Source organism: Littorina saxatilis, linkage group LG5, assembly GCF_037325665.1.
Source record: "Littorina saxatilis isolate snail1 linkage group LG5, US_GU_Lsax_2.0, whole genome shotgun sequence".
Taxonomy (NCBI): Eukaryota; Metazoa; Mollusca; class Gastropoda; order Littorinimorpha; family Littorinidae; genus Littorina; species Littorina saxatilis.
In genome coordinates this window covers 13632861-13659852 of record NC_090249.1, presented here as the reverse complement: position 1 = coordinate 13659852, position 26992 = coordinate 13632861, and the positions used below count along the sequence as shown (strand labels likewise).

Below are 26992 nucleotides of genomic sequence, written 5' to 3'. Positions count from 1 at the left end.
TTTTCATTTAATTAATATACTTACCCGAATCACATTAGCATTGAGTCACCTGAGATGCTTATCACTGAAAAACGCTTACCCGGCTAAAAATTTTAAAGGGAAGCAACCCCATCACCAAAACGAAAGTGAAAGTAGCTTTGGTAATGGGCCAGCACACTGGGAGTTACCTCCCATACGGGTGTGTGCCACGTCACTTCCTCCAGTAACACGTGCCTATTCTCATACGGTCTTAGAAAATCTTAAAACCATACGCGGGGCAGGTGGGAGGGAATACAGTATGTGATTCGGGTAAGTATATTAATTAAATGAAAATTTATCTAGGAAATTTTCCATTAAATAACATATTCTTACTCCGAATCACATTAGCAGATAACATCAACAAGGCGGTGGGCTAGAAATGAATCAAAACTCACCATCAAGTTCTGGACAGGAACTGACCTGCTGCTAAGAGCGCTGGAAGGCCTCTGGAGCCATCCTGTCGAAGGGCCGAGACGTCCCGAAGATAAAAGTTTATGCAAACATCTTCAGAAACGCCAAAACGCAATAGTCAGCACCTCCTCTAGACATCTGGAGCGCAGTACTGCCAGAGAGGATGCCCACGCCCTCATATCATGGGCTCGGGCCGAGTCAAGTGGCAAGGAGGGCATGACCCCCCCCCTCTTTGTGCGACTCCACTCATAAGCTTGCTTAATGAGCGAGGACACCCACCAGGCCAACGATACCTTCGACAAAACTTACTCGCGCCTAGAAAAGGGCGAGATAAACAGCAACTTCTGAGAACTAGACCGAAACGGCTGAGTCCGGGCTAAGTACAGACGAAGAGCCCACACAGGGCAATTGACCGAATCAAGGTCATCCGGGGCCAACGCGCTGATCAGAGCCTTGACTCTAACCAGCAGAGAGGCCTGCCCCGGAGACTGATTCTTGGCCAGGAAATCGGGCCGGAAACGCAAATATGCGGAACCGTCCGACTAAAGGAGATATCTCCAGGCTGACCCGACAGGGCGTGGACCTCTCTACCCCGTCGGGCCGTTGCCAACGAAAGAAGAACCAGCGCTTTGCGAGTGACATTGAACAGAATGGCCTCGCTCAAAGGCTCAAAATCCGCAGAACGTAGGTGAAAAGATCGTATGAGAATAGGCACGTGTTACTGGAGGAAGTGACGTGGCACACACCCGTATGGGAGGTAACTCCCAGTGTGCTGGCCCATTACCAAAGCTACTTTCACTTTCGTTTTGGTGATGGGGTTGCTTCCCTTTAAAATTTTTAGCCGGGTAAGCGTTTTTCAGTGATAAGCATCTCAGGTGACTCAATGCTAATGTGATTCGGAGTAAGAATATGTTATTTAATGCCGTTTTGTGCCGCCCACGTCACTGCGCTGGACAACCTGAACAGCAAGTTAAGCTGGGTGTCGTCCATCCCCGTGGACGCACCCTCATATGGAAGTATCTTCGTTATCCTCTCCTTCATGCTCGCAATCGCAATCGGGAAGGTGACCCCCGCCTTTCGCGGTCCACCAACTTCCACAATACTTAAATGCCGTTTTCCGCTGCCCACGTCACTGCGCTGGACAACCTGAACAGCAAGTTAAGCTGGGTGTCGTCCATCCCCGTGGACGCACCCTCATAAGAAGGTATCCTCGTTATCCTTTCCTTCATGCTCGCAATCGCAATCAGGAAGGTGACCCCCGCCTTTCGCGGTCCACCAACCTTCACAAAACTTAAATGCCGTTTTCCGCCACCCACGTCACTGCGCTGGACAACTTTAACGGCAAGTAAGCTGGGTGTCGTCCATCCCCGTGGACGCACCCTCAAATGGAAGTTTCCTCGTTATCCTTTCCTTCATGCTCGCAAACGCAATCAGGAAGGTGACCCCCGCCTTTCGCGGTCCACCAACTTCCACAAAACTTAAATGCCGTTTTCCGCTGCCCACGTCACTGCGCTGGACAACTTGAACGGCAAGTAAGCTGGATGTCGTCCACCACCGTGGACGCACCCCTTCCTGCCCCCTGGGCGGAAGCAGAAGCCTTTCAACCAGGCCACTGTCTACTGACGTGGCGGGAAGCATAGGAACTTCTGTTCGCTTGTCAGGGCCCCTAGCACCCACTGACCAACCGACTAAGCGGCTAATGTCAGCAGATGGGTTGGAACTTTCGCCTGGGCTTTCACCAGAGGCTACTTTCTCAAGACAACGCTCAACTTGGACGCACCCCTTCCTGCCCCCTGGGCGGAAGCAGAAGCCTTTCAACCAGGCCACCGTCTACTGACGTGGCGGGAAGCATAGGAACTTCTGTTCGCTTGTCAGGGCCCCTAGCACCCACTGACCAACCGACTAAGTGGCTAATGTCAGCAGATGGGTTGGAACTTTCACCTGGGCTTTCACCAGAGGCTACTTTCTCAAGACAACGCTCTACACTTTCGCTGGAGAACCCAGCTACTCGTGTAGTCCACATACCTTGTGAGGAAGACGGAACACCTAAAGGTGAACCAACAGACGCCGGAAACCGTGAGCTCCCCTCATAAGGTCACAGCAGGGGACGAACGACCACTGTCCAGCGACGAACAAACAGCAACCCCGGCCGGGAGAGCACGTAGTTCTGCCTTTGATGACGAAGTTTCAGTCGCCAAAGCAGAAACCTGTGAACTTAAAGTCAAAAGCAAAGAGGCCACGTCTACAGACGCAAGCCCAGTAACAACATGTTTAAAACCGAGCCCGGACTAATCCGTAGGCTTAAAAAACAAAGGTGGCCACCTGCACCCGGTGTTCCCAGGCGGTCACCCATCCAAGCACTAACCGGGCCCGACGTTGCTTAACTTCGATGATCGGACGAGAACCGGTGCTTACAACGTGGAGTGGCCGTTGGCCGGCAAATTGGGGGTTCCGGAATAGTCCCAGTGTAGTAAACAAACTGGAAGCGGACTTGTCTACCGGCTTAGCGGGTAAAACAATCAACACATCAAAAGATTTTTAGCAAGAGAATCTACAACAGAAACGGACATAGACCGGATTGTTTAGACTTCCTAAAAGCTTTCTAAGGAGAAAAGGGCACAGCAGCTACCTATTAAGAAGCTGCCCTCTTCTTAGCATTGTCAGCCATGACGGAAAATCGACTCACGAAAAAATTTCTGAGAAAAATCGCAAGTCCAAAATACGGCCAACAAAGCTGCCAAAATCAAGCAAAATACAAGGAACGACCTCACCTCAACATAGTTGTGAAGTCCAGATGACAAGAGGAGACCAAGAGGAACGAAACAAAGTCAAAAAGACTAAGTAACAACGGCTGAAACAGCCAGAGCGTACATAAAAAGCGACCAGTCCCACTGACGCTGAGTTTTAGAATAATGCATATGGCGGAGTATGCGCGCGCATACGGAAGGCAGCCTCGTTTCCGGGCTGGCCTAGACACCCTTACGGGTCTCGGTCACTCTTTTTTAGAGGCGTCTTTCTTGTTACCAAGGGGACGCGTACAGCGATACCAGCACTGAACCAGGGTTAATTGCTATATGTGAGTTGGGTAAGATATGTAATTTAATGGTCAGTTATCACCTGACAACCATGCTATGTCGTAGAACAATCATAGTTCTTGATACTTCAAATCTCCAACACTACCGACAGTCCCAATAGCATCAAGCTCACCTTAGCAACTCAGCTACGCAGTATAGCAATAATTCAGGATGTAAGTTCAACAAATAAAACTAGTTGACATTTCAGTCCTCAGCATTCAAGTCTTAACACTTCAAACGCAGTACACCCTCATTCTGTTTCAGTAGAGAAAAAATGATGGACAAAGTGTTTCTCGTCTTGTGTTTGACTGTGATGTGGGTTCAAATCCGCAGTGAGCATGAGATCAGACGTCGATCGGATGATCCGAACCAAGTGGAGATATTGGTGCAACAACAGGCAAAGGCTTTACAGGAGCTCACAGCAGAAGTGGCAGCCCTCAAAACAGACCTTGCAGCCACCAAACAGCAGCAAAATAAAGCTGGTTGGTATGATTTCTGTACAATTTTCGATCATCGAATCCAAAATTAAAAATTAACAGCTTGAGTTTATCTATCTCTGCTTGTTAATTGGTCACATCAAAGTGACAATCCTGCGTTCTCGCTCTCATTCCTCTCAAGTTGGGAGAGATAAATGATAAAAGTGACCACGTACAGACTACAAAGACGCAATAAGTTATGTAAAGAGGAGACAGTTAAAGGAGAAAAAAAGATGAGAAACAATACCAAGCCAAACCAAGTATCCAAATAATTAACAAGTTAACATTTTGAAATATTCAGATTCTGAGGTATTTAGACTATAGGGTCTTATTCATGTACATACTAAACAGTTTTGCAAAATTCAACAAATGTACTAGCTGCTTACGCTTATTTCAGAGGATTGCGATAAGGTTTACAGTAGTGAACATCACACTATTTTGACCCTTTTCCTCACCAAAGGACCTGCACATTCAAAAGCATGAAACACTAAGAAAGATAGAATGAATCTGACATTAACATGTAGGTCTGCATCTTTTTTTGTCAAGTGTACAACCTTTAAACCTAATTTCAACCTTTGAACCTAATTTGTTCAATTTAAAAAGCAATCTTATCAGGTTTTTATGAATACATGAATACTGGCTGCAGGTAACAAAAAAAAATTGGGTGGCGTTGTACTGCAGCTCGTTTTCCACAGTGAGGAAGCAGACCAAAATTCCAAGAGGGTAATTAACCCTACAGGACTAATTGATACCTGTCCCTTCTTGCACATTGTCAGATATCTCCAAGTACACCCGCTGACATGTCTGCTCAATACACTCGTATTTTCGTGTGTTTTCCATGACAGTGGCTTTCACAGTACGTTTCTCGGCGAGTGAGGTGCAGGTGGCCCCCAAAGGAGTGTTCCATTTTGACGTAGTTCCTTACAACATCGGCAACGGCTACAGCACTAACAGTGGGATTTTCACGGCCCCTTTCTCTGGCGTTTACGTCTTTATCGTCAACATCATGATAACCAATGACGAGAGCTACATCCAAGTTGCCATCGACAAGTCCGGTACGCCTCTAGGTAAGTTGATGATGATGATGATGATGATGATGATGATGATGATGATGATGACAGTTTATATAGTGCGAACCACAGGAATTTTTTCTCTCCGCGCTTTACATAATAACTATGAATAAAAACATTGCAAAGTTGGATTTCCTGAAAAGCTGTCCGTTTCGTTTATTAGCAGGGGTTGTAGGGCTGATGAATTTGGCCTTTTCTGAATTTTTTTTTCTAACTTTTTAAATTAGAAGGCTTTGTTTTTGTCTGGTTGGTAGAAAGTGTGCCCGATAGGTTGAGTGCCTTACAGCACACAGAATGATAATTCAATAAAATAAAAAGAGCATGAATTTGTTAGTGAGGGTACAAAAAGTATTGCCATGTCTTTTTGCACAATTTATATTCCATGTAACTCTAGTTTCAAATTGCATCATTAAAAGGGCCTTTACCTAGGTCATGTTAAGTAACCCTAGTTGAAGACATTTAATGAAGTCCACGGGATCACCTTCCCTACCTTAAAAAAAAAAAAAAGTTCAGCAAATTTGCCAAAATGACAGCAATTTGAAAGAATTTTTTGCGCAAAACACACCTCAGAAAATGTAAGTTTTACGCCCTCACGGCAAAGCCATTAGGGGCATGTTACACAGGAAAACCCGGCTTTGTATAAAAATAAAAAATAAAAATGTAGGGGGGGGGATGTAGACAGCTGGCTGCCGGCTGCTAGAGGAGACCTGAAATGGGCTAGGGACCGGGTTGGGTCGTCTTGGGTCAGTGCTGAAATGGTTACTTTATTGGCTGTTGGCCGAACGGACACCCGGGCTTCATATTTTTGCATGCATGTATTCATGTTTCCAACACACCTCAACAGCTCTCATTATTCTGAAAGGAATCAATCTGTTTTGCCGCAGCTGAAACCCATGCAGACAGCTCCAACGCCGATACCTGGAACAAAGGCATGACCCATGTGACGGTACACCTGACAGAAGGAGAGCAGGTGTGGGTACGACAGAATGACGGGGGGACTGGCATTTTTGGAGAATGGTGGACCACCTTCACCGGCTTTCTCCTTCATGCTGACTAATTCCACTCCTACCTGTGTCTATGATTATCATGATATGCGGACTTAACTGATCAACTGAAGGCTGAATTCCAACACTGAACACAAATCTTGAAAAACTCCAAGTAAATGCAAGAAAAACAAAACCACCAAACAATCAATACATAAGAAATAGAGATAATATATAAACAAACAATCAAACGAATAAACAAATAAAAAATAAATAAATCCATACAACAAAACAAAGTTAAAGTCCCATCCAAATAATTATGTGGCTGAAGGGTTGCAGCTTTGTGTGAGAAGCAACAATCTCATGATGAGGGATTAAGTTTTAAGTGATACGCAGCGTTTCACTCTCATAACACTTGACAGACCTTTCTCTTCTGTGCAAGTGTGTGATAAGTAGCACCTACTTGCAGATGACGAACCAAGCATTACATCACTCAGTCGGCTCTAAATTCGGAGACGACATGTCATCACACAACTTCAATAAAAATGTCCAACAGTTTTCACGTGTGTTGCTTTTTGAAGTGTCGATTTTAACTTCAGTCATCCACAATGCGCATGTGTTCATTCCTGGACATTAACACCCAAAAATATAAAAAAACAAAGAAAAGAAATTTATTTGAAAAAGAAAGGACAGCATTGTTGATGTTTGTGTCTGTGAGGAATGAGTGTGCAAAGGCTCAGAGGAAGCAAAGGCTCAGAGGAAGCAAAGGCTCAGAGGAAGACCAGATGAAAGGATGGGGGTTGCTGTTGTCGTGTGTACACGCGCTAAACTCTCACAGGGACCCTAGGTACAGATGAGATGACTCGGTCATCCCAATGGGAAGATTGCATTTAGGGCCGTTTTTAATCACCCCGTCATGATACAGGCACCTGGGCTTAGGTGCACAAAGCGAAACTGGGTGCCCCCCAATTTGGGTAGGAACAAACCAGGGAGTCTGATTGGTTGAAATCACAACAAATCTTAATTTCAACCAATTGGAACCCGCGGCTGCGTAGCACTCATTCAGGTGGCACCCACTCTCACCTCGTGCACCTCAGCACAGTACTCAATCTCTGGACGAGAAGGATGGGGTGAGAGTGAGACAAAGAAAAAAGCAGGAAAGAGGACATGAAAAAGCCAATGACAGAAAAGTAAGTAAGTCATAAAATGCACACGTGCATCATGCTAACGAATGTCATTTTGCAGGTGAGCACATGGAAAAGCAAGGCGAAAGTACTCACGTTGAAGCCATGGTTGTTGTAGAAGTCAGCGGTGCCCATGCTGGCGAACAGCTGATATCCCATCTCCACCAGCGACCTCATGGTGGGAATCAGCTCTTTCTTGCTCTGTCACATGAAAACAACAGGCAAGATAAACATCAGTCGGCAGAATACACGCTTATCAGGAGCTCAGTTGGACAAGCACTGGACTTGTGATCCTAGGGTCACGGATTTGAATCCGGGCCGGCACCGACACAGGTCAACTTTATGTGCAGACTCAGAGACGGTATCCATGTTCCACCCTCGTGTCACCACTGTGGCACGTGAAAGACCTCAGTCATTCTGCCATAAGTGCAGGTGGCTGATTACACCTAAACACGCAGACACCTTAATAGCGACTCTTGTTGCTGCTAGCTTCTCACTGGAAGGAAGCGACCCGAACATTGGGGATGATCAAGAAAAATGTATTTTTTACAAGTAAAATGACTATTTCTAAGAATACTCACCTCAATTTAACTAATAGGAGTTACCTTACTTACGAGTGCTAGACTGAGAAGCGTCCTATGTTACCAGTACTAGACTGTAAACAAGGTCGCTAACTCTAGATTTCCGTCGGTAGTACCTCTCTGCGCATGTGCCAATGCCCATAATCCCCAGTTTCAATTTCTTGCTACGGGGAGCTAGACGTGTATTTAGGAACAATACCAGCAATACCAGTCAACATGACAGGTTACAAACCCAGTCAGCAGGAACAATACCAGCAATACCAGTCAACATGACAGGTTTCAGCAGAGACACAAGCAGACCTGGGAACCCCTGTTTTGCACTTAGTATTCTCAAACAAAATATGTGTATTTTCAGAAAAATGAGCGTACTCCACACTGTATTTGAACATTCCATGATCCAACATGCTGCACACACGTCCCTCACACCGTTAATTAAGTTTAATAATAATAATAATAATAATAATAATTGTCAGTAAGTACTGGTGTCACATGACTGATGTGAACCAGTTGATTGGCTAATGGCGATGCGCTAAAACTGTTAGCGCACTCTTGGAGTGCGCTAACTTTTCCACAGAGCGTATTCTTGCGCCCTTTGCCTAAGCAAGACTGTGCTCTCATCCTCAGAATTAATTAATGACATGTAGCTTATATTCTCCACAATACCAAATGACCATAAATTCCCTGCTTCTCAATTAAAGCAGAAGTGGGTTTTTTTTCTGACAGATTGCATGTGCCTGTGCCAGTGCCAGTGATCTAAAAAAAATAGAAGCCGCTGTGTTTCATCTAATTTTCGCCGACTTGCATAGATTCTTCTCATATGCCGTGTTAGTGGCATGTAGCTTATCATCCACATTACCAAATGATGAGTTAGTATACAATTCCCAGCGGCTAACAGAAAACACAAGTGTTATTCCGATAACGTACCAGCAACAGACCTGTTTACCCCTAAAACATTGCATGTGTATTTTCTGGGAGCAAAATGAGGCAAATGTGTAGTTTTGTAATTGAATGTGTAGAATTTCTCGTCGACCTATCACAACAACAAGAACAATGATTGCTACTTTTTACCACATGTATTGATTGACTGACGGAAAAATGGGAATTGCAGACAGTGCAATGAGCATGATGTTTTCCTTTCCGCGAAGACAAGGCATGGGTAGTCCTGATGATATTTTGGCAGAAAGACTTGGTTCGGCGCATTGCTCGTCTTTTTCTTTTTGGTCGGTGGCCTTTCGGAGTCATTTTCTTCACAGTTCTTATCTTCACTTTCGTGTGCTCTGCGTTCAGCCATTGTGTCGAAACGCCCGCATGGTTTGGCAGTAACGCTTTCAGTTGCTTGGAGAAGCCTATTCGGCATTAACAAGCTACAACGCAACGCCCGTGGGCGCTTTACGCGCTGCACGCAGCAAACGACTGCTGGCCGAAAACATGGATTGGAAAATGGATCGGTCAAGGGAGATGAAGAAAATTACGGATTGTGATATGCGTAGCCGAAACAATACCGTTTGCGTGCAGGGACGGGGCGGTGTGAGAGCACACCGGGACAAGGAACAGGTGTAAAGACAAAAAAGAAAAGAAATTTTTTATTTTTTTATTTTTTTTATTTTTAATACCGTTTGCGTAGAAAACGACAGACTTGCGTAGTTGCGTAGTATATTATTCAAATTCGTAGTTTACTACGCTCAATGTGTAGTGTAAACAGGTCTGCAGCAAGACCAGTTTGGAAGACCGACTCGATCGACTCTGTAGCAGACAACACAGAAATACGACTACATCAGTTCAGTAAATGAATGGTTTCAGAATTATTATTTCAAAGCAAGAACAATCGTAATCGAAAACGTGTAAGGTTCAGAACGTTCTTACCATATAAGATTTATTAGCAGCCTGCCTTATGCCTTATGCGTATAGACTCAGTGCAGACTGCAGTCGTTCCATTGCCCAGGTTGGCAGGTAGCCTAGCAGACGACATTAACCCCGCTCAGCAAATTAACATGTTGGGCAAATGTGAACGAAAAAACGATGGGGATATAATACGTGTAGGGTTCAGAGCATTCTTACCGTTCATATTTAGTATCAGACTCCCCGATGAGTGAAGATAGAACACGAGAAATATGCCACATTTGTTTTGAAAATGTGCGAACCGTCGAGTCCCGCTTTGAGTCAATTCAAGGGGAGTCACTCCGCATAGTCAATCCGTCGAAGCTCGACTGGAGGTTTCGAATCGCAAATAATGAAGAGCCTTTCTCCGAGTTCAAATGAGGTCTCTCTGAAAGATCATCACTGTTCAGATTAACGCTACACTGGAATTTACCAACAGAAATTAAAATGCGTGTGACGAAAGCACGACACACTTGAGACACCCCACACAAAAGTAGATCTTTACTGTGCACGACCTGACCACACAGTTATGCCTATTCAAATGCGCATTGCAAAATGTGCGTTTGGAATCTTCTTTTTTCTATGGCGGTACTGACAATATCGTTATTGAAACAATCCCAGTGCACTAAGGGATTTATAGAGCAAATCTCGAAAATAATTATTGAACTCAGCGCTATGCGCTTTGTTCAATAATGAATTTTCTCGATTTGCTCTATAAATCCCTTAGTGCACTGGGATGTCTCAATAACTTAAATAATAATAATAATAATAATATAATTAAGTTTACCAAGTTTACAAATCCTTCTTTCAATGTTTACTGACACAATCTGTACTCATACGTGTCAAAATATTGGATGGCTTCGAGATGCGCTTGTGAAGAAAAGTAGTCAAGGAATTTTTCTCATCGTATTTTTTTTCCACTGATCGTATTCTAGACAATCATAATAATAATAATAATAATAATACGAATATTTATAACGCGCACATATCTCACCAACAGGCGACTCAAGGCGCACATACACTCATTCACACACACGGAGACTTAAAGTCACTAACACACACACACCATCAACCATTAAAATATGTACAGTTATTCAGGGTGGGATGGGGTGGGCAGTGTAGAATGCATGGATTATTTGGAAAAAAGGAATGTCTTGAGTGCAGATTTGAATGATTCGAGGGACTGTTGTTGACGGAGGGAGAGAGGTAGTGTGTTCCATTGACTAGGTGCTTGGAAAGAAAATGAGCGTTGACCTGCTGTTTTGAGTTTGGTGTGGGGCATGTTGAGCTTGAGGGAGTCGGCAGATGATCTGAGTGCTCGTGATGGGACATAGAGAGAGAGAGAGTCGGAGAGATAGGCAGGGGCGAGACCATGGAGGCATTTGTAGGTGAGAGTGTTGATTTTGTATGTGATACGGGCAGGAACGGGCAACCAGTGGAGCTGATTTAGGAGGGGGGTGATAATTATGATCTCTCTTTTTCTTTCGTAAGACAAGACGGGCAGAGCTATTTTGAATGCGTTGGAGACGAGAGATAGAAGAAGAGGGAAGACCCGCCAAGATCATGTGTACAAAATACGGTGAAATCGTATGGGTTCCCAGGTCTGCACTAGCAAACAGTAGGTATCGAATCTCTACCAGGGAACGCATACTCACAGAAACACAATGGTCAATGAACACTGACAGTCTTGATGAACCACCAGTACGAAATATTTCCCATGGATATTGACTACTGGCTAAGCAAAAGTTTGCAACTTTCCCTTCAATGCACATTTGTACAAACTTCAGTTTAATGCAGATTTAAACGCAATGCAAATTAGCATGCCTTTCAGATCTGGTGTCAAGTTGACAATGGCAGGACATCAACTATGACAAAATGTGATATCCCCACAGTAACACATGTATACAGGACAAGAAAACAAACGAAAACATTAAGTGACCTTGAAGCTGCCGACTTTCATAACTTTCTGTGCAATGCAAATTATCATGCCTTCTAGATCTGGTGTTTAGCTGAAAAATGCAAGACATAAACTACGACAAAATGTGATATCTTCATAGCATTACACATATACAGGAAAACAAACAAAGCGGAAACATGAAATAACCTTGAAGCTGCCGATGGAGACAAGGATGTTCTTCTTGGGGATGAGGAATCCGGCGCTGAGCTGAGCCTTGAGGTAGGCCTCGAAGCGGTTCTCACCGAAACAAGCCACCTCCCCCGTACTGGCCATCTCCACCCCCAGCAACACGTCAGCGCCTTGCAGTCGTGAGAAGGAAAACACTGGTACCTGCAAGGGAGGGAGGACTTAGTACCCCATTTTCAGATGTAACACACATCCCAGCCCACCCCCTCAAGACTTTGCTTTTTCAGATTGTGTTAATAAACTGTAAATTTACCTCAATCAATCAATCGATCAATATGAGGCTTATATCGCGCGTATTCGTATTCCGTGGGTACAGTTCTAAGCACAGGGATTTTATTTTTATTTTATTTTTAATTTTTATGCAATTTATATCGCGCACATATTCAAGGCGCAGGGATTTATTTATGCCGTGTGAGATGAATTGTTTTACACAATACATCACGCATTCACATCGGCCAGCAGATCGCAGCCATTTCGGCGCATATCCTACTTTTCACGGCCTATTATTCCAAGTCACACGGGTATTTTGGTGGACATTTTTATCTATGCCTATACAATTTTGCCAGGAAAGACCCTTTTGTCAATCATGGGATCTTTAACGTGCACACCCCAATGTAGTGTACAACGAAGGGACCTCGGTTTTTCGTCTCATCCGAAAGACTAGCACTTGAACCCACCACCTAGGTTAGGAAAGGGGGGAGAAAATTGCTAACGCCCTGACCCAGGGTCGAACTCGCAACCTCTCGCTTCCGAGCGCAAGTGCGTTACCACTCGGCCACCCAGTCCATTTTTAGGATTCCCTCCTCTCACACCCATACACAAACTGCGAATGAAAGTCGCTTGTTATTCTTTGAGGTGCTAGGACATTGGTTCTGCACAACTCTCACTTACTCTATTGCATAATTATGTTGTCTGCGTTCAGAGTGTTTATTTCCCTTTGTATGTATGCATCCACTACCACAATACACACACACCACAGACAGACAGACATACACATGCGCACATACCTACAGACTAAGACCAGGATAAGAACACATGCACACACTACTGCAACGCACACACGAACACACACACGCACTCTCTGTCTTTCTAACCTTGACAGCCACACGGCCACAGCCAAACAAGACGTTGACAGGCTCCACCACTTCTCCCATGATCACCCTGGTTGCCATGGCCACAAAGTCGTGATCAAGGGCCTTGGACACGAAGGGGAAGGAACGAGACACTCGCGCGTTGCACTCGATCACCTTCAGTTGGTTGTCCTGCAAATGTAAGAAGTGTAGAATGATTAAATGAAGAAGAGAAAGAAAAAGAAAACGCAACAACAATTTTCAACGTCGTATGATATTCAGACACATACCTTGTCCCAGCTTATTCAAATAAGGCACACAAAAATGAACTCAAAACTTACTTTGTACCATTCCCACAAACAGATAGTGAAGCACTGAACCCATCAAAATGTCTAAGAGATATGTTCGCTACTTGTAAGTTAATTTAAAACAAAATAAATGAAAAGATTCTTCCCACAGTGAATTAATCACCACTGATGAGTCTCCAGAACATCAAACTTGAGAATCTTTCTCTGCCACTGACCTTGGCAATAAGCTGAAGGTTGAAGGGGCCGGTGACCTCAAGGGCGCGACCTATGGCACAGCAGATGGCCTTGATCTTGGCCAAGGTCTGCTCGTTCAGGTCCTGTGGCGGTGTCACCAGCGTGGCGTCTCCGGAGTGCACTCCGGCGTTCTCCACGTGCTCCGACACCGCCATGCAGATCACCTCTCCATCGCAGGCGACCGCGTCGACATCAATCTCCTGCACATCAGCAACGCAATAGTTTGGTTGAAAGGTTGATTCTGAACGCGTTGTTACCAAGCTAACCCCTAACAAGAAGAGCAAACGCTCGATCGAGTCACTTTCGCAGTTCTGAATATTATATGAGGCATCAGATGGACAGGAAGAAATTGCTATTCACAACACAATGAGTCACGTTCACATAAAATTTGAGCCCGGTCACTTTTATAGTTTCCGAGAAAAGCCCAACGTTAAGTTGTGTGTTGCCGAACAGAAAAGGCTAGTTATCTCCCTTGTTTTTCTGATAACGTTCGTAAAAGGCTACAGATGTAAATACTTTGATGTAAAGAATAATCCTAAAAAGTTTCAATCACATCCGATGAACTTTGTCAAAGATATAAAATGTCTAATTTTTCCTTTGACGCTGACCTGTGACCTTGAAAAAGGTCAAAGGTCAACGAAACCATCGTTAAAGTGTAGAGGTCATTGGAGGTCACGACTAAACAAAATATGAGCCCGATCGCTTTGATAGTTTCCGAGAAAAGTCCAACGTTAAGGTGGTGTCTACGGACGGCCGGCCGGCCGGACAGACTAACACTGACCGATTACATAGAGTCACTTTTTCTCAAGTGACTCAAAAAGCACTGGAAACCCTAACCTGCAAAGTTCCTTTTGAGAATAATCAATAGTACATCCAATAACTTTTGAGGATAATCAGTAGCACATCCAATAACTTTTGATAATAATCAATAGCACATCCAATAACTTTGAGGATACTCAATAGCATAGAGTAATGTCAAAGTGCTACAGTGTTATCTGTTACAAAGACAGAGTTTAGTTGCCCCAACTGAGCTCAAGTGTCTGAAGTGTTCAGGTTCATGCTGCAGTACAGTGTATCACATCAGCACTCAAACAAACTAGGACAATATATTTGTCACAGCTGAACCCAGACCTTGGAACCCCTGTTTTGCATTTGGAGTATTCTCAAACAAACTTGGTGTATTTTCAGGAAAATGAGCGTACTCCACACAGCATTTGAACATCCATGATTCAAACATGCTTCACACGCATCCGTCACATCGTTAATTAAGCTTACCAATACATTTAAAATAAATGCGTCTTTCAATGTTTACGGACAAAAACTGTAATCATGTGTCGGATCGGCTTCGGGATGTGCTTGTGAACAAAAGTAGTCTAGGAATTTTTCTTGTCGTATTTTTTCCCCACTGACCGTACTGATCGTATACTGTTCAAAAAAAGAAACGCATAGCTTGTAATATTTGGTTAATTTAGTTATATGGCTACAAGGATATCCACCAAACTGCAGAAAATGTTTATCTGGTCGTCGGCCTTTCGTCCATTGCCACAAGTGAGCTCTGCACGTGACGCATGCGTTATCAGTGGCTACAATGTCAAAATTGCTCATTTGGCATGACCACTCGTCATGCTTCAGTGTAATCTCGTGAAACTCGGGGAATATTGAGCTCTCACCATGTCTTCCAAAACCCATAAAAGCGGATTGTTCGCCACAAAGAAATCAGACGACAATTCAGCGACGAAAGATGGCCCGATTGAGCAGAGAAGACCGCCAAATTGCATTGGGTCGTTTACAAGCAGGCCAAAGTCAAAGTGCAATCGCCAGGCACTTCCACGTGTCCCAGAGCACCATCAGTAGACTGTGGGTCAGGTTTCAAGCCACTGGCTCCGTTGCTGACTTGCCACGAGCGGGAAGACCAAGGGCGACAACTGCTGCTCACGACCGCTTCATACGGCTCCGCCACCTCCGGAATCGTTTCCTGTCGGCCTCATCTTCTGTCCAGGCTCTCCCCGGGCCACACTGATTATCGGACCAGACCGTGCGGAACCGCCTGCATGAAGCTGGTTTGAGAGCTCGCAGACCTCACAGAGGAGCTGTCCTCACCCGCCGCCATCGCCAGAACCGAGTGCAGTGGGGCAACCAGCACCTTCGCTGGACCGTCCGGAATCACTGGAGACACGTGTGGTTCAGCGACGAGTCCTACTTCCTGCTCCAGCGACATGATGGTCGGAGGAGGGTCTACCGGAGAGTAAACGAACGTTACGCGCCCAACTGTGTGGATGAGGCACCCGTTCATGGTGGTGGAGGCGTCATGGTGTGGGGGGCGATCAATACTGCTGGAAGGAGCACCCTGGTGCACGTCCAAGGGCGCATAACTGCCCAGCGATACGTGGATGAAATTCTGCGCCCACACGCCGTTCCTCTTCTGGCTGACCAGGATGCCATATTCCAGCAGGACAACGCTCGCCCACACACAGCACGACTCACCACCAAGTTCCTCACCGACCACCATGTCCAGGTGCTTCCCTGGCCATCCATGTCGCCAGACATGAACCCGATAGAACACCTCTGGGATGAATTGGACAGACGTGTGCGCAGGCGAGAAGAAGCGCCGGCAAATCACCGCGATCTATTGCAGGCACTTCAGGAGGAGTGGGACACCATCCCACAGCAAGATATCCGGCATCTGATCCAGTCCATGCCCAGGAGGTGCCGGGCAGTTGTTGCTGCTCAAGGCAGTCACACCCCCTACTGACTTGACAGCCTCGGCACCCAATCGTATTGATTGACTGATTGATTTGAAGATGCAAATGAACTGTGTGTGCATTCAACTGTGTCCATACCAAATTTCAAACAAATAATCTAAATATTGGATTTTCTGTTAATTTTTTCGAAAAATAAAACAAATTTGGCAAGTAGCAACTATGCGTTTCTTTTTTTGAACAGTATATTTTAGACAATCATGCGTACAAAATACGGTCAAATCGTATGGGTTCCCACGTCTGTGAACCCCCCAAAAGCTGGTTATAGTTAACTGTCTTAGTGGGTAACTTGTCTTTCTTTCGTCTTTAAAGTTCTGAGTTCTCTCTTTAAAAAAGGGCTGGGTGAAAGAAAAAAATGTTTGTATGGTAATGCCACGACCCTCCTTAATAGAGATTTATCATATCTTATCTCCTCTTGTCTGAATTGCTATTTGCAACTGGATCTTTCTTTCTTTGGTGTTTAACGTCGTTTTCAACTGTTCAAGGTTATATCGTGACGGGGAAAAGGGGGGGGGGGGTGGGGGAATAGAGCCACTTGTTAATTGTTTCTTGTTCACAAAAGCACTAATCAAATAATTGCTCCAGGGGCTTGCAACGTAGTACCCAATATTGACGGACTGTGTGATATTACCCGCTATTACGAGCTAGTCGTGTGACAGAGAGTTTTCTTGCACACGAGACTGTAGATGTTTCACGACGGCTTTAGCCGGAGTGAAACAGCAGCAGTCGAGTGTGCAAGAAAACTCTCTGTCACACGACTAGCTCGTAATGGCGATTATGTCTCACAGCTTCAACAGAGGAGAGAACAAACACGTTTTGCGTACTCACGCTTGATAAACCTAAACACAGGAGCAGCCATTGTGGAGAGATCTACTTTTTGACGAAAGTGACCGAACAACTATAAATGACGTCTCGGAATATGTGAATGACGTCACAGTCATCGTCACAGTCTGTATCTTTTGAAGCATCGCAATCTTCATGACGTCTTTCTGTGTCTGCATCCGCGAAATGTTTGTTCTTTCCGGGATCTTTGTCATCTATGTTCACAACTCTGTCCTTATAGTGTCAGACTAACAGGCCTCCTGAGCGAGCCACTTTCCAAGGGCAGCTAAATTCGCGTATGGAAACAGTACTGTCGTCTGGGATGCCGTTTTCAGTATTCTGAGCGTTGAAGAATTTGTAAAGAGAAGAAACGATAACAGCAGGAGAAATAAAAGTCGTGTGTGCATTTTGGGGTTTTTGGGGGGACGATTTCGAGTTTGAATCCGTTCTTGCACATGCTCCAAAGCGCGTAACATACAATCTTGCACACGTTTGCTTTAGTAGTGGCAAAGAAGGAAAGCGTGTGACATCTTCTGCTATGGTCTGTTGAGACAGTGATATCAAAATCGAGATCGGAGGTCGAGATTTTGATATCACTGTCGAAACAGACCAATAGCAGAAGATATCATCACACAGTCAGTCAATGTTAGATATATTGCTAATTCTCTGGACATTTTGTATTTACTGTAAAGAAATTACAAAAGAATTTGTCTCAGTTTTGGCTGTTCCATATCCCTCCCTCTGATTATTATTTCTTTTTGTTCACTCTTTTCTTGTACTTTTCAGTATTTCAAAATGTCTTTTCTTTCAAAAAGTCTTTAGTCACTTGCTCAACTAAATTCTGGGATCATTACATTTTCATATATATTTGTTTGTTTTTAAATTTAGGTGTTTTTGTTTTTGAAGTGGGGAAGCAATAAAGAGGTTGTCGATATCAAAACTGATATCGACGGAAATGTCGTCGATATCACTTTTGCACTGAGCTCAGTTTTGCCCAATTGACCAATGGAAATCCATGTAACATATAAAATAGCAATATTACAATATATGACCTTACTGGGGGAATGCAAGTTTCCAGTACAAAGGACTTAACATTTCTTACATACTGCTTGACTAAAATCTTTACAAAAATTGACTATTTTCTATAAAAGAAACACTTAACAAGGGTAACATGTCGCGTAAGGCGAAAATACAACATTTAGTCAAGTAGCTGTCGAACTCACAGAATGAAACTGAACGCAATGCAACGCAGCAAGACCGTATACTCGTAGCATCGTCAGTCCACCGCTCATGGCAAAGGCAGTGAAATTGACAAGAAGAGCGGGGTAGTAGTTGCACTGAGAAGGATAGCACGCTTTTCTGTACCTCTCTTTGTTTTAACTTTCTGAGCGTGTTTTCAATCCAAACATATCATATCTATATGTTTTTGGAATCAGGAACCGACAAGGAATAAGATGAAAGTGTTTTTAAATTGATTTCGAAAATTTAATTTTGATCATAATTTTTATATATTTAATTTTCAGAGCTTGTTTTTAATCCAAATATAACATATTTATATGTTTTTGGAATCAGAAAATGATGGAGAATAAGATGAACGTAAATTTGGATTGTTTTATAAAAAAAATATTTTTTTTTACAATTTTCAGATTTTTAATGACCAAAGTCATTAATTAATTTTTAAGCCACCAAGCTGAAATGCAATACCGAAGTCCGGGCTTCGTCGGAGATTACTTGACCAAAATTTCAACCAATTTGGTTGAAAAATGAGAGCGTGACAGTGCCGCCTCAACTTTCACGAAAAGCCGGATATGACGTCATCAAAGACATTTATCAAAAAAATGAAAAAAACGTCTGAGGATATCATACCCAGGAACTGTCATGTCAAATTTCATAAAGATCGGTCCAGTAGTTTAGTCTGAATCGCTCTACACACACACACAGACAGACACACACACATACACCACGACCCTCGTCTCGATTCCCCCCTCTATGTTAAAACATTTAGTCAAAACTTGACTAAATGTAAAAAGAGAAACAGAATCCGTTAGTCGCCTCTTACGACATGCTGGGGAGCATCGGGTAAATTCTTCCCCCTAACCCGCGGGGGGTCAACTGGATCTTGCCCTAGAGTAGTTTAAAGGAGGGTAGAAGGAGGCGAAAGGGAGGAAGGGAAGAAATAAGGCAAGACGGTGGGCTGGGATGATGGGAATGCTTCACATTCTTTTCTTCCTCCCGGGATGACAAGTTCTATTTCTTTCTCTCACTAGAACAGCCTCATTATCATTCTACAAACCCCACAGAAATCTTAAATTCACGGTTCACTTTCAATCCTCAACCTTTTGTTGCGCTTGACCTTTTGTCGCACTTGACCTTTTGTCACCCTCGATGTTTTTATTCTCTCGACCAAATGTCCTCGACCTTTTGGTTATCTAACGCCTGTTCAATGCAAAGAAAAACACACACACACCTAATTTATCACAAGACCTTTAACAAACCTTCGCCTCAAGGATAAACTTAGAGATGACGACAGGGTGTTCCTTGGATACAGCCACCGCCTGTGTGAGGTAGTTCTCAAGATCCCTGGCTGTGTGAGCCACGTTCATTGCCGCTCCGCTCAAGACGTAAGATGGGCGCACCAGGCAGGGGAAGCCCACGTCTTGACAGAACTTGATGGCAGCCTGCAACATGAAATGGCATACTTACAAACAATATGCAGCACCATGATTTAAAACAAACGTCCTTACCAGCTCTGTTCCAGATAACTTTTTTCAGAACGATACAACAAAATCTGTATGTTTTTGACTCTACAGTGCAAAGACACACTACCTTATGATTCAAAATCCAGAGTCTGAAGCACCAGTCAGAACTTGAAGTATGAAGCTGTCGTAGGATTTTGTATGTTGACATATGTGTTCAAAATGGACAAAGAAAGTGTACACAATATACTGCTCTACAGCCCCTAACTCCATTCATTTAGTAAAGGTTAAACATTAATACCTGTCATTCTCATTAAGCTCTTCTTACCAATATCCTGCTCATCACTATAAACTGAATCTACTGCAATTGTCAAGTGATAGAAACGATATGGTTCGTTAACAGTCACTGGCCAATTAATGCACACCTGGGCCAGGATGCAGGAGTCAATTTTAAAGAATTTAGTCTGGGTTAACACTTTCTACCCCACCAATGTTGACCAAGTTTGTGTTTTTTTTAGCCGAGACCAGCTGTGCTGCAGCAGGTCACTCAGAAGTGTAGTAACGGTGTAGTAACTGTATCAACACGCTGGAATGCAGGCGTTAGATGGACGTTACAGGAAGCAATTGAAGATAACAGTCTGAGCGGATATATCCGTACCTGGTCAGATAGAGCCATATGAGTGGGTACGGATATATCCGAACCTGGGAGACAATGAGTTAAAGTGCATTGTCCAGAGTTAAAGTCTCTAACCTCTACTCTTCAATACCGGACCTGGTACATGTAAATTGTGAGTCATCTTTTACCTCTGTGGTGGAGAGTTCCTTCCAGAGCGGCTGGCTGATCTTCATGGTGTCCAGCATGCGGGAGAACTTAAAACGATTCTCCGCCATGTCGATCATGTCTGGTGACGTCCCCAGAATCGTCACCTGTGCAAAGTATTGGTCATTTAAAAAATATCCTTAAGTCAACTGAGATGGGGGGTGGGGGGCGGGGGGGGGGGGGGAGAGAGTGTAGAAGATTGAGATGGAGAAGCTTTAGTGAGCAGAAGACAATCATCAAGGCATTGATGAGGCCAAGGACAAACAGAGATGACTACCACACAATGTCCAGAGAGCAGCAAGTCAACCTCATCAGGCTGCGTACTGGCCACAACAGGCTCAATGCTCACATGAACCGAAAGTTCAAGCTGGCGCCATCACCAACCTGTGCCTGCGGTCAAGAGGACCAAACAGCGGAACACATCTTACAGCGATGTCCCTTACTAGATGAGGAACGAAAAGAAGTGTGGCCGTCACCAACTCCCTTGCAGACCAAACTATACGGCAGTCGACAGGAGTTGGAGAAAACGACAACATTTATCACCAGTGCTGGACTGATTGTGTAACCTCTGCGAACGCCAAGAAGAAAGAAGAAGAAGAAGAAGAGATGGAGAGAGAGGGAGAAGGGTAGAGGGAGAGACAGAGAGAGAGAAAGATAGAGAGAGAGTGTGGGTGTATCAGTGAAAGAGACCAGAGAGCAAAAGTGTGTGAGTACATAACCATATCTGTACAAAATTAATTAAATTTTTAACTGAGAGGGTGAGTGGATGTGTCAATACACTCATGCATGCACGTGTTCCTATGTCTCACTTATGTTTCTGTCATTAGAGACAGTCACCTAACCCACCTGACATCTCCTACTTCTCTCTCAACACATACCACTCTCTTGCCCTACCTGCTGTCTGTGGAGATCCATGGCGATGTTGGGAGACTGACCGCCAATGGACAGAATCACTTCCTACAACCCCCACCCCCCCCCCTTCTCTGGCCGCCAACCCACAGTCTACCTGCTGTCTGTGGAGATCCATGGCGATGTTGTTGGGAGACTGACCATTGAGAGAATCAAACACACACCCCCCCCCCTCTGGCCTGCTCTCCGCTTCCCCCAATCCCCATCACACACACATAGTCTACCTGCTGTCTGTGCAGATCCATGGCGATGTTGTTGGGAGATTGACCATTGAGAGAATCAAACACCCCCCCCCCCCCCCTGGCCTGCTCTCCGCTTCCCCCAATCCCCATCACACACACATACACATAGTCTACCTGTTGGACTCGCAAGATTTCGCCGAGCGGGCAGGTTGGAGTTTTTGAGCTGCGCTTCGTTTCCACCCAAAGTTGCCAATAACCCGTCAGGATGACAGTCGTTGGTTTACCAACTGCTGCAAGTACATCTCTACAAACCCTGCTCCACGACCACCACGTCACATCATGGAAAATCGCCGGCAATGGGGACAACTTGACGTTTGTTGTCAGACTTGCACCGGCGACCACTGATGGTGACCCAGCTACACGCTACGCTCACAGTGACACACATGACAACAAGGTTCAATGTTATCGCAGAAAACCACCAAGCCAGATGCGAAGAGATAAGAAGAGAGCTGAGGATAGGAAAGCAAAACGAGAGGATAAGGCAAGTGAAACTTTTAATGTGCCTCTTTTTGAAGCTACACCCAAAAAACAACTGAGTAATTGCCATACAAAAGAAGATCACACACCTGACACAGACCTCGACACGGTGACCGCTGGAAAGTCACGTGCAAACAGTAGTGACTCGACTGTGTTGGCAAGTGGCGACCCATTTTCTGTTTATTCAACGACATTGCACGCAGAAGAGCACGGCCTTGAAACAGCTGAACACATGACAACAGAAAGCGTGCCTGGGGAAAACTGTATTGACCCAGAAAAAGACGATCCTTTTGACACAGTTAAAGAGTATACTGGGGCAATCATGGACAGGCCATTGCAGCGTCGTCTCCGGGACAGGCGCAGGAACAACACACATCACAGGATTGTGACTGATGACAGCACAACAGAACCGCTGTACATTTTCGAGACGGACGATCTTGTGCTTGTGTCCAACCCACAGATTGAATACAGCGATGAAGTAACATTCTGGTTCATCAAGCAGGGTTCCAAGAACATGATTCCAGAGGAACTAGGCTACATGCAGCGGCTCGCCTCGTGGAGACCAGTGGACAGATGGAACATACCACAACACCATCTACGGAAGGTTCAAGCAAGACAGAAGATCCTAATTGACTTGATCCGGTTCTACCTTGGTTAACGAACGTTTCGCGATCGAACATGAAATCGTGTGTATTGTGAAAAACAATGGGCATTGAACGGACACTTATAGCCTCGTTCAGAGCGCGACACGTCTGACATGTCGTAATGTCAGTTTGAACGGACACTCTTATGCAACTTTGTGTAAATGCACTATCGGCTTCGGTTTCGATATTTGAGTGTTCGAATACCCTTCCCCAAATCCACCCCAACTTGCAATGGGCATATTGCCTGAGCAAATAAACCATTCTGATTCTGATTCTGATTCTGATAGTCTACCTGCTGTCTGTGCAGATCCATGGCGATGTTGTTGGGAGACTGACCATTGAGAGAATCAAACACCACCCCCCCCCCCCTCTCTGGCCTGCTCTCCGCTTGCCCCAATCCCCATCACACACACATACACATAGTCTACCTGCTGTCTGTGGAGATCCATGGCGATGTTGTTGGGAGACTGACCATTGAGAGAATCAAACACACACCCCCCCCTCTGGCCTGCTCTCCGCTTCCCCCAATCCCCATCACACACACATACACATAGTCTACCTGCTGTCTGTGGAGATCCATGGCGATGTTGTTGGGAGACTGACCATTGACAGAATCAAACCCCCCCCCCCCCCCCCCCCCCCCCCCCCTGCTCTGGCCTGCTCTCTGCTTCCCCCAATCCTCATCACACACACATACACATAGTCTACCTGCTGTCTGTGGAGATCCATGGCGATGTTGTTGGGCGACTGACCGCCCATGGACAGAATCACCCCCTCTGGGTTCTCCAAGTTGTAGATGTCCATCACCACCTGTTGATACACAGTCCATTCAGTCAACATCTTGCTTCACCCACAACAAACAAAACATCTTGCTTCACACCAACGCTGCTTTCCATAATCACAAACGATTAGTGCTTGTAAACAAATAAACCCTACACTCTTATTTTTTTTGGCAATTAATTCTCGGCTGGACAACCTACTCTCAAAATTCAGCAAAATATCTACTTTGTGTAATCATGTACATACATTGACTGTCTTTCTGTCTGAAAAATACCCACAAAGTTGACAAGCCCAAAACTCCTCAGCAAAATATTCACTTTTTGTAATTGCATATGACTCAATGCATTCAGCTCCAAACAATCTCCCTGATTCATGAAGCTACTTACGAAGTTGACAACAAACCCAAAACTAAGCCAGCATAAAACCTGAGCTCACCAGCAAGTAGGACTTCTGTACAGCATCATTAGATGTATAATAATGTAAAGCTATGACCTAAAATAGCAAGTAGGACTTCGGTACAGCATCATTAGATGTATAATAATGTAAAGCTATGACCTAAAATAGCAAGTAGGACTTCGGTACAGCATCATTAGATGTATAATAATGTAAAGCTATGACCTAAAATAGCAAGTAGGACTTCGGTACAGCATCATTAGATGTATAATAATGTAAAGCTATGACCTAAAATAGCAAGTGCAGGTAAGAAGAAGTAACTAACCTCAAAAGAAATCTCGTCGAAGTACAGTTTGTCACACATGTCATAGTCCGTGCTGACTGTCTCTGGGTTGTAGTTCACCATCACTGTCTTGCGACCCATCTGTTTCAAAAAACAAAAACAAATTAAAGATGATGAGACATAACACTTCTTCTTCTGGGTTCATGGGCTTTAACATGTGGATTTTAACGTGTATGACCTTTTTCACCCTGCCATTTAGGCAGCCATACACCGATTCAGGGGGAGAGATCACATTCAACGAACGACATCAAAATCCACCCTACCTTTCTCAGCTCTCGGATGCAGTTGACAGCGCACCAGTCAAACTCCACGCTGCTACCGATGCGATAGACACCAGAGCCCAACACCATGACGTAGCCACCGGGGAAGGTGATGTCGTGTTGAATGGCGCTGTACGTCAAGTACAGGTAGTTTGTTGTGGCAGGCCACTCCGCAGCCACCGTGTCGATTTGACGCACGAAGGGCGTTATGCCGGCTGAGATTCTTGCTGTTCTAACTGCCAGCTCCGTGCTGTGAGAGTTTTGAAAAAGATAGTGAAATGTTGAAAGATGCATGCTGGGAACAGTTCTCTGAGATCAGCCAAAGTTATACAGTGGTACATGCATTGTGTGGCCCCTCTGATGAGGACACCTCCCTTAAAAGGACACCTTCTGGCGTCCCTTTGTCAATTATTTCCACCAAAATACCTGACATAACTGGCCACCTACAATGTAGGGACAATTTTGGCTGGTCCCAAAGGTGTCCTTTCATCACAGGTACCACTGTACTGAACAGCATTGTTTTATAAATGGAAGAATACTAGGGCTGTGAAGAGTGTACAGATGAGACAAAGTAAGTTGCTCAATAGTGATTAGAAACACTCATAACCATACACTCACATCAAAATGATCAAAGACAGGACCAGATAACTATCACTCAAACTGTGAAAATTCAAAAAGCCTGACCTGTTAAAGAACAGTCGTGGCAATGACAAAAATGTACATACCTGGCAACGGCCTGAGCAACCTGCATGTCACTGAAACCCAACTGCTTGGCCCGCAGTAGAATGTCACGGGGCAGGTCCTTCATCTACAATAGAAAAAATGAAATACATTTTTTTTTTTTAAAGATCTCCAGCAAGAACACTACTCGAAAAGGTGTTTTTTTCTCTTAAAACTGTGGGTGCATTAGTTGCAGAGTGGTGCTTTACCCATTAAGCAAGTGTTCCCGGCCCTGTTCCTTTGACCTACCAAATAATAAATGATTGTTACTGGTGACAGGGCCAACTAAATTAAGGGAGGTAGGTAGGTACGACTGGGTTGCTTAATTTGGGGTTACCTACCTGGATTCGCTTAAAGTCCTGCATGTTTTGTCCCCTAAGTGTTGGAGAAGAGTAGCTTACTTTGTGCCGTCTGCAAATCACTTTTTTTTAGGACAAAAAAAATATTTTAAAAAGTTCATGGGTTTGGCTAAAAAACAACAAAAATAACCGTCACTCGGGGAACAGAAAACTATTTTTTGGGGGTAGGCCTTATTTCTAGCCATGAATCTGACCTTGCCCTTGTGGCTCTCCATGAGGTGGTAGTGGTCAGTGATCTTCTGCAGCTTGTGGAGGAACCAGCGGTCAATCTTGGTCAGCTCGTACAGTTTGTCAACGCTGTAACCTGCAGCCAGCGCCGCCCCCAGCACAAAGATACGCCGGTCTGTCGGATCACTCAGCTCCTGAAAACCAATATGCAGTATTATAGCTGAGGAAATGATAAGAGTTCTTTCTTTATTTGGTGTTTAACGTTGTTTTCAACCACGAAGGTCATATCCCGACAGGGAAAGGGGGGGAGATGGGATAGAGCCACTTGTCAATTGTTTCTTGTTCACAAAAGCACTAATCAAAAATTTGCTCCAGGGGCTTGCAACGTAGTACAATATATTACCTTACTGGGAGAATGCAAGTTTCCAGTACAAAGGACTTAACATTTCTTACATACTGCTTGACTGAAATCTTTACAAAAATTGACTATATTCTATACAAGAAACACTTAACAAGGGTAAAAGGAGAAACAGAATCCGTTAGTCGCCTCACGACATGCTGGGGAGCATCGGGTAAATTCTTCCCCCTAACCCGCGGGGGGTAATGATAAGAGTCATGCAGCCCTGAACAAAATGACGAAACTCACAATAGCTTAAGAAAGGTAACAACATAAAAAACATTATTCAGTATTATAGCTGAGGAAATGACAAGGAATATGCAGCCCTGAACAAAACAACGAAAATCACAATAGCTCAAGAAAGGTAACAATCTAAATGTGCTTGGTAGTCATTACCAACAAAAAAACAGACACACACACAGACACACCTACACTCACACACACATGATACAATCCAATTAATACAGTGAATATAAAACAACTATCCCAGAGCCCAACAAATATCCAAATTTATGCAATGCCAAAAACAAGAACTCCAAAACACTGAGAACTGGTACACATTGGATCCATGTTCAACAAGACTGACTCCTGGCCGGTCGAAACCAGTGAGCTCACCTTTTCACACGCAGTTTCATCGCTGGGGTAAAATCCCATCACCGTTCCATCCATCATGCGGAGGGCTTTCTGAAAGGCCTCCTCAAAGCGACAGCCAATCGCCATCACCTCTCCCACACTCTTCATCGAGCTCCCGATCTGTAACAACCACAATGATA

General features: G+C 44.5%; 2 protein-coding genes and 1 pseudogene across 2 annotated transcripts in view; 1 reads left to right on the top strand and 2 right to left on the bottom strand.

Annotated features, from left to right (window-relative positions):
* LOC138966357 (multifunctional protein CAD-like) overlaps nt 1–26992 on the bottom strand; it is a 113633-nt gene that overhangs the window by 54127 nt on the left and 32514 nt on the right. Inside the window, exons 16-27 of the mRNA XM_070338556.1 lie at nt 26835–26972; nt 25849–26016; nt 25301–25383; nt 24579–24825; nt 24298–24396; nt 23508–23609; nt 20512–20634; nt 19507–19689; nt 13412–13630; nt 12913–13080; nt 11780–11962; nt 7313–7417 (exon numbers count right to left, since the gene is read on the bottom strand). Of these exons, the coding sequence (XP_070194657.1) occupies nt 7313–7417; nt 11780–11962; nt 12913–13080; nt 13412–13630; nt 19507–19689; nt 20512–20634; nt 23508–23609; nt 24298–24396; nt 24579–24825; nt 25301–25383; nt 25849–26016; nt 26835–26972 (1818 nt within the window). The remainder of the gene's footprint in view (nt 1–7312; nt 7418–11779; nt 11963–12912; nt 13081–13411; nt 13631–19506; nt 19690–20511; nt 20635–23507; nt 23610–24297; nt 24397–24578; nt 24826–25300; nt 25384–25848; nt 26017–26834; nt 26973–26992) is intronic.
* LOC138967904 (5S ribosomal RNA) lies at nt 2746–2864 on the bottom strand (annotated as a pseudogene).
* LOC138966358 (complement C1q tumor necrosis factor-related protein 3-like) lies at nt 3809–6684 on the top strand. The gene is made up of 3 exons (XM_070338557.1): nt 3809–3985; nt 4825–5046; nt 5934–6684. Exons 1-3 carry the CDS (start codon nt 3817–3819, stop codon nt 6104–6106), a joined length of 564 nt encoding a protein of 187 aa, XP_070194658.1. The 5' UTR covers nt 3809–3816; the 3' UTR covers nt 6107–6684.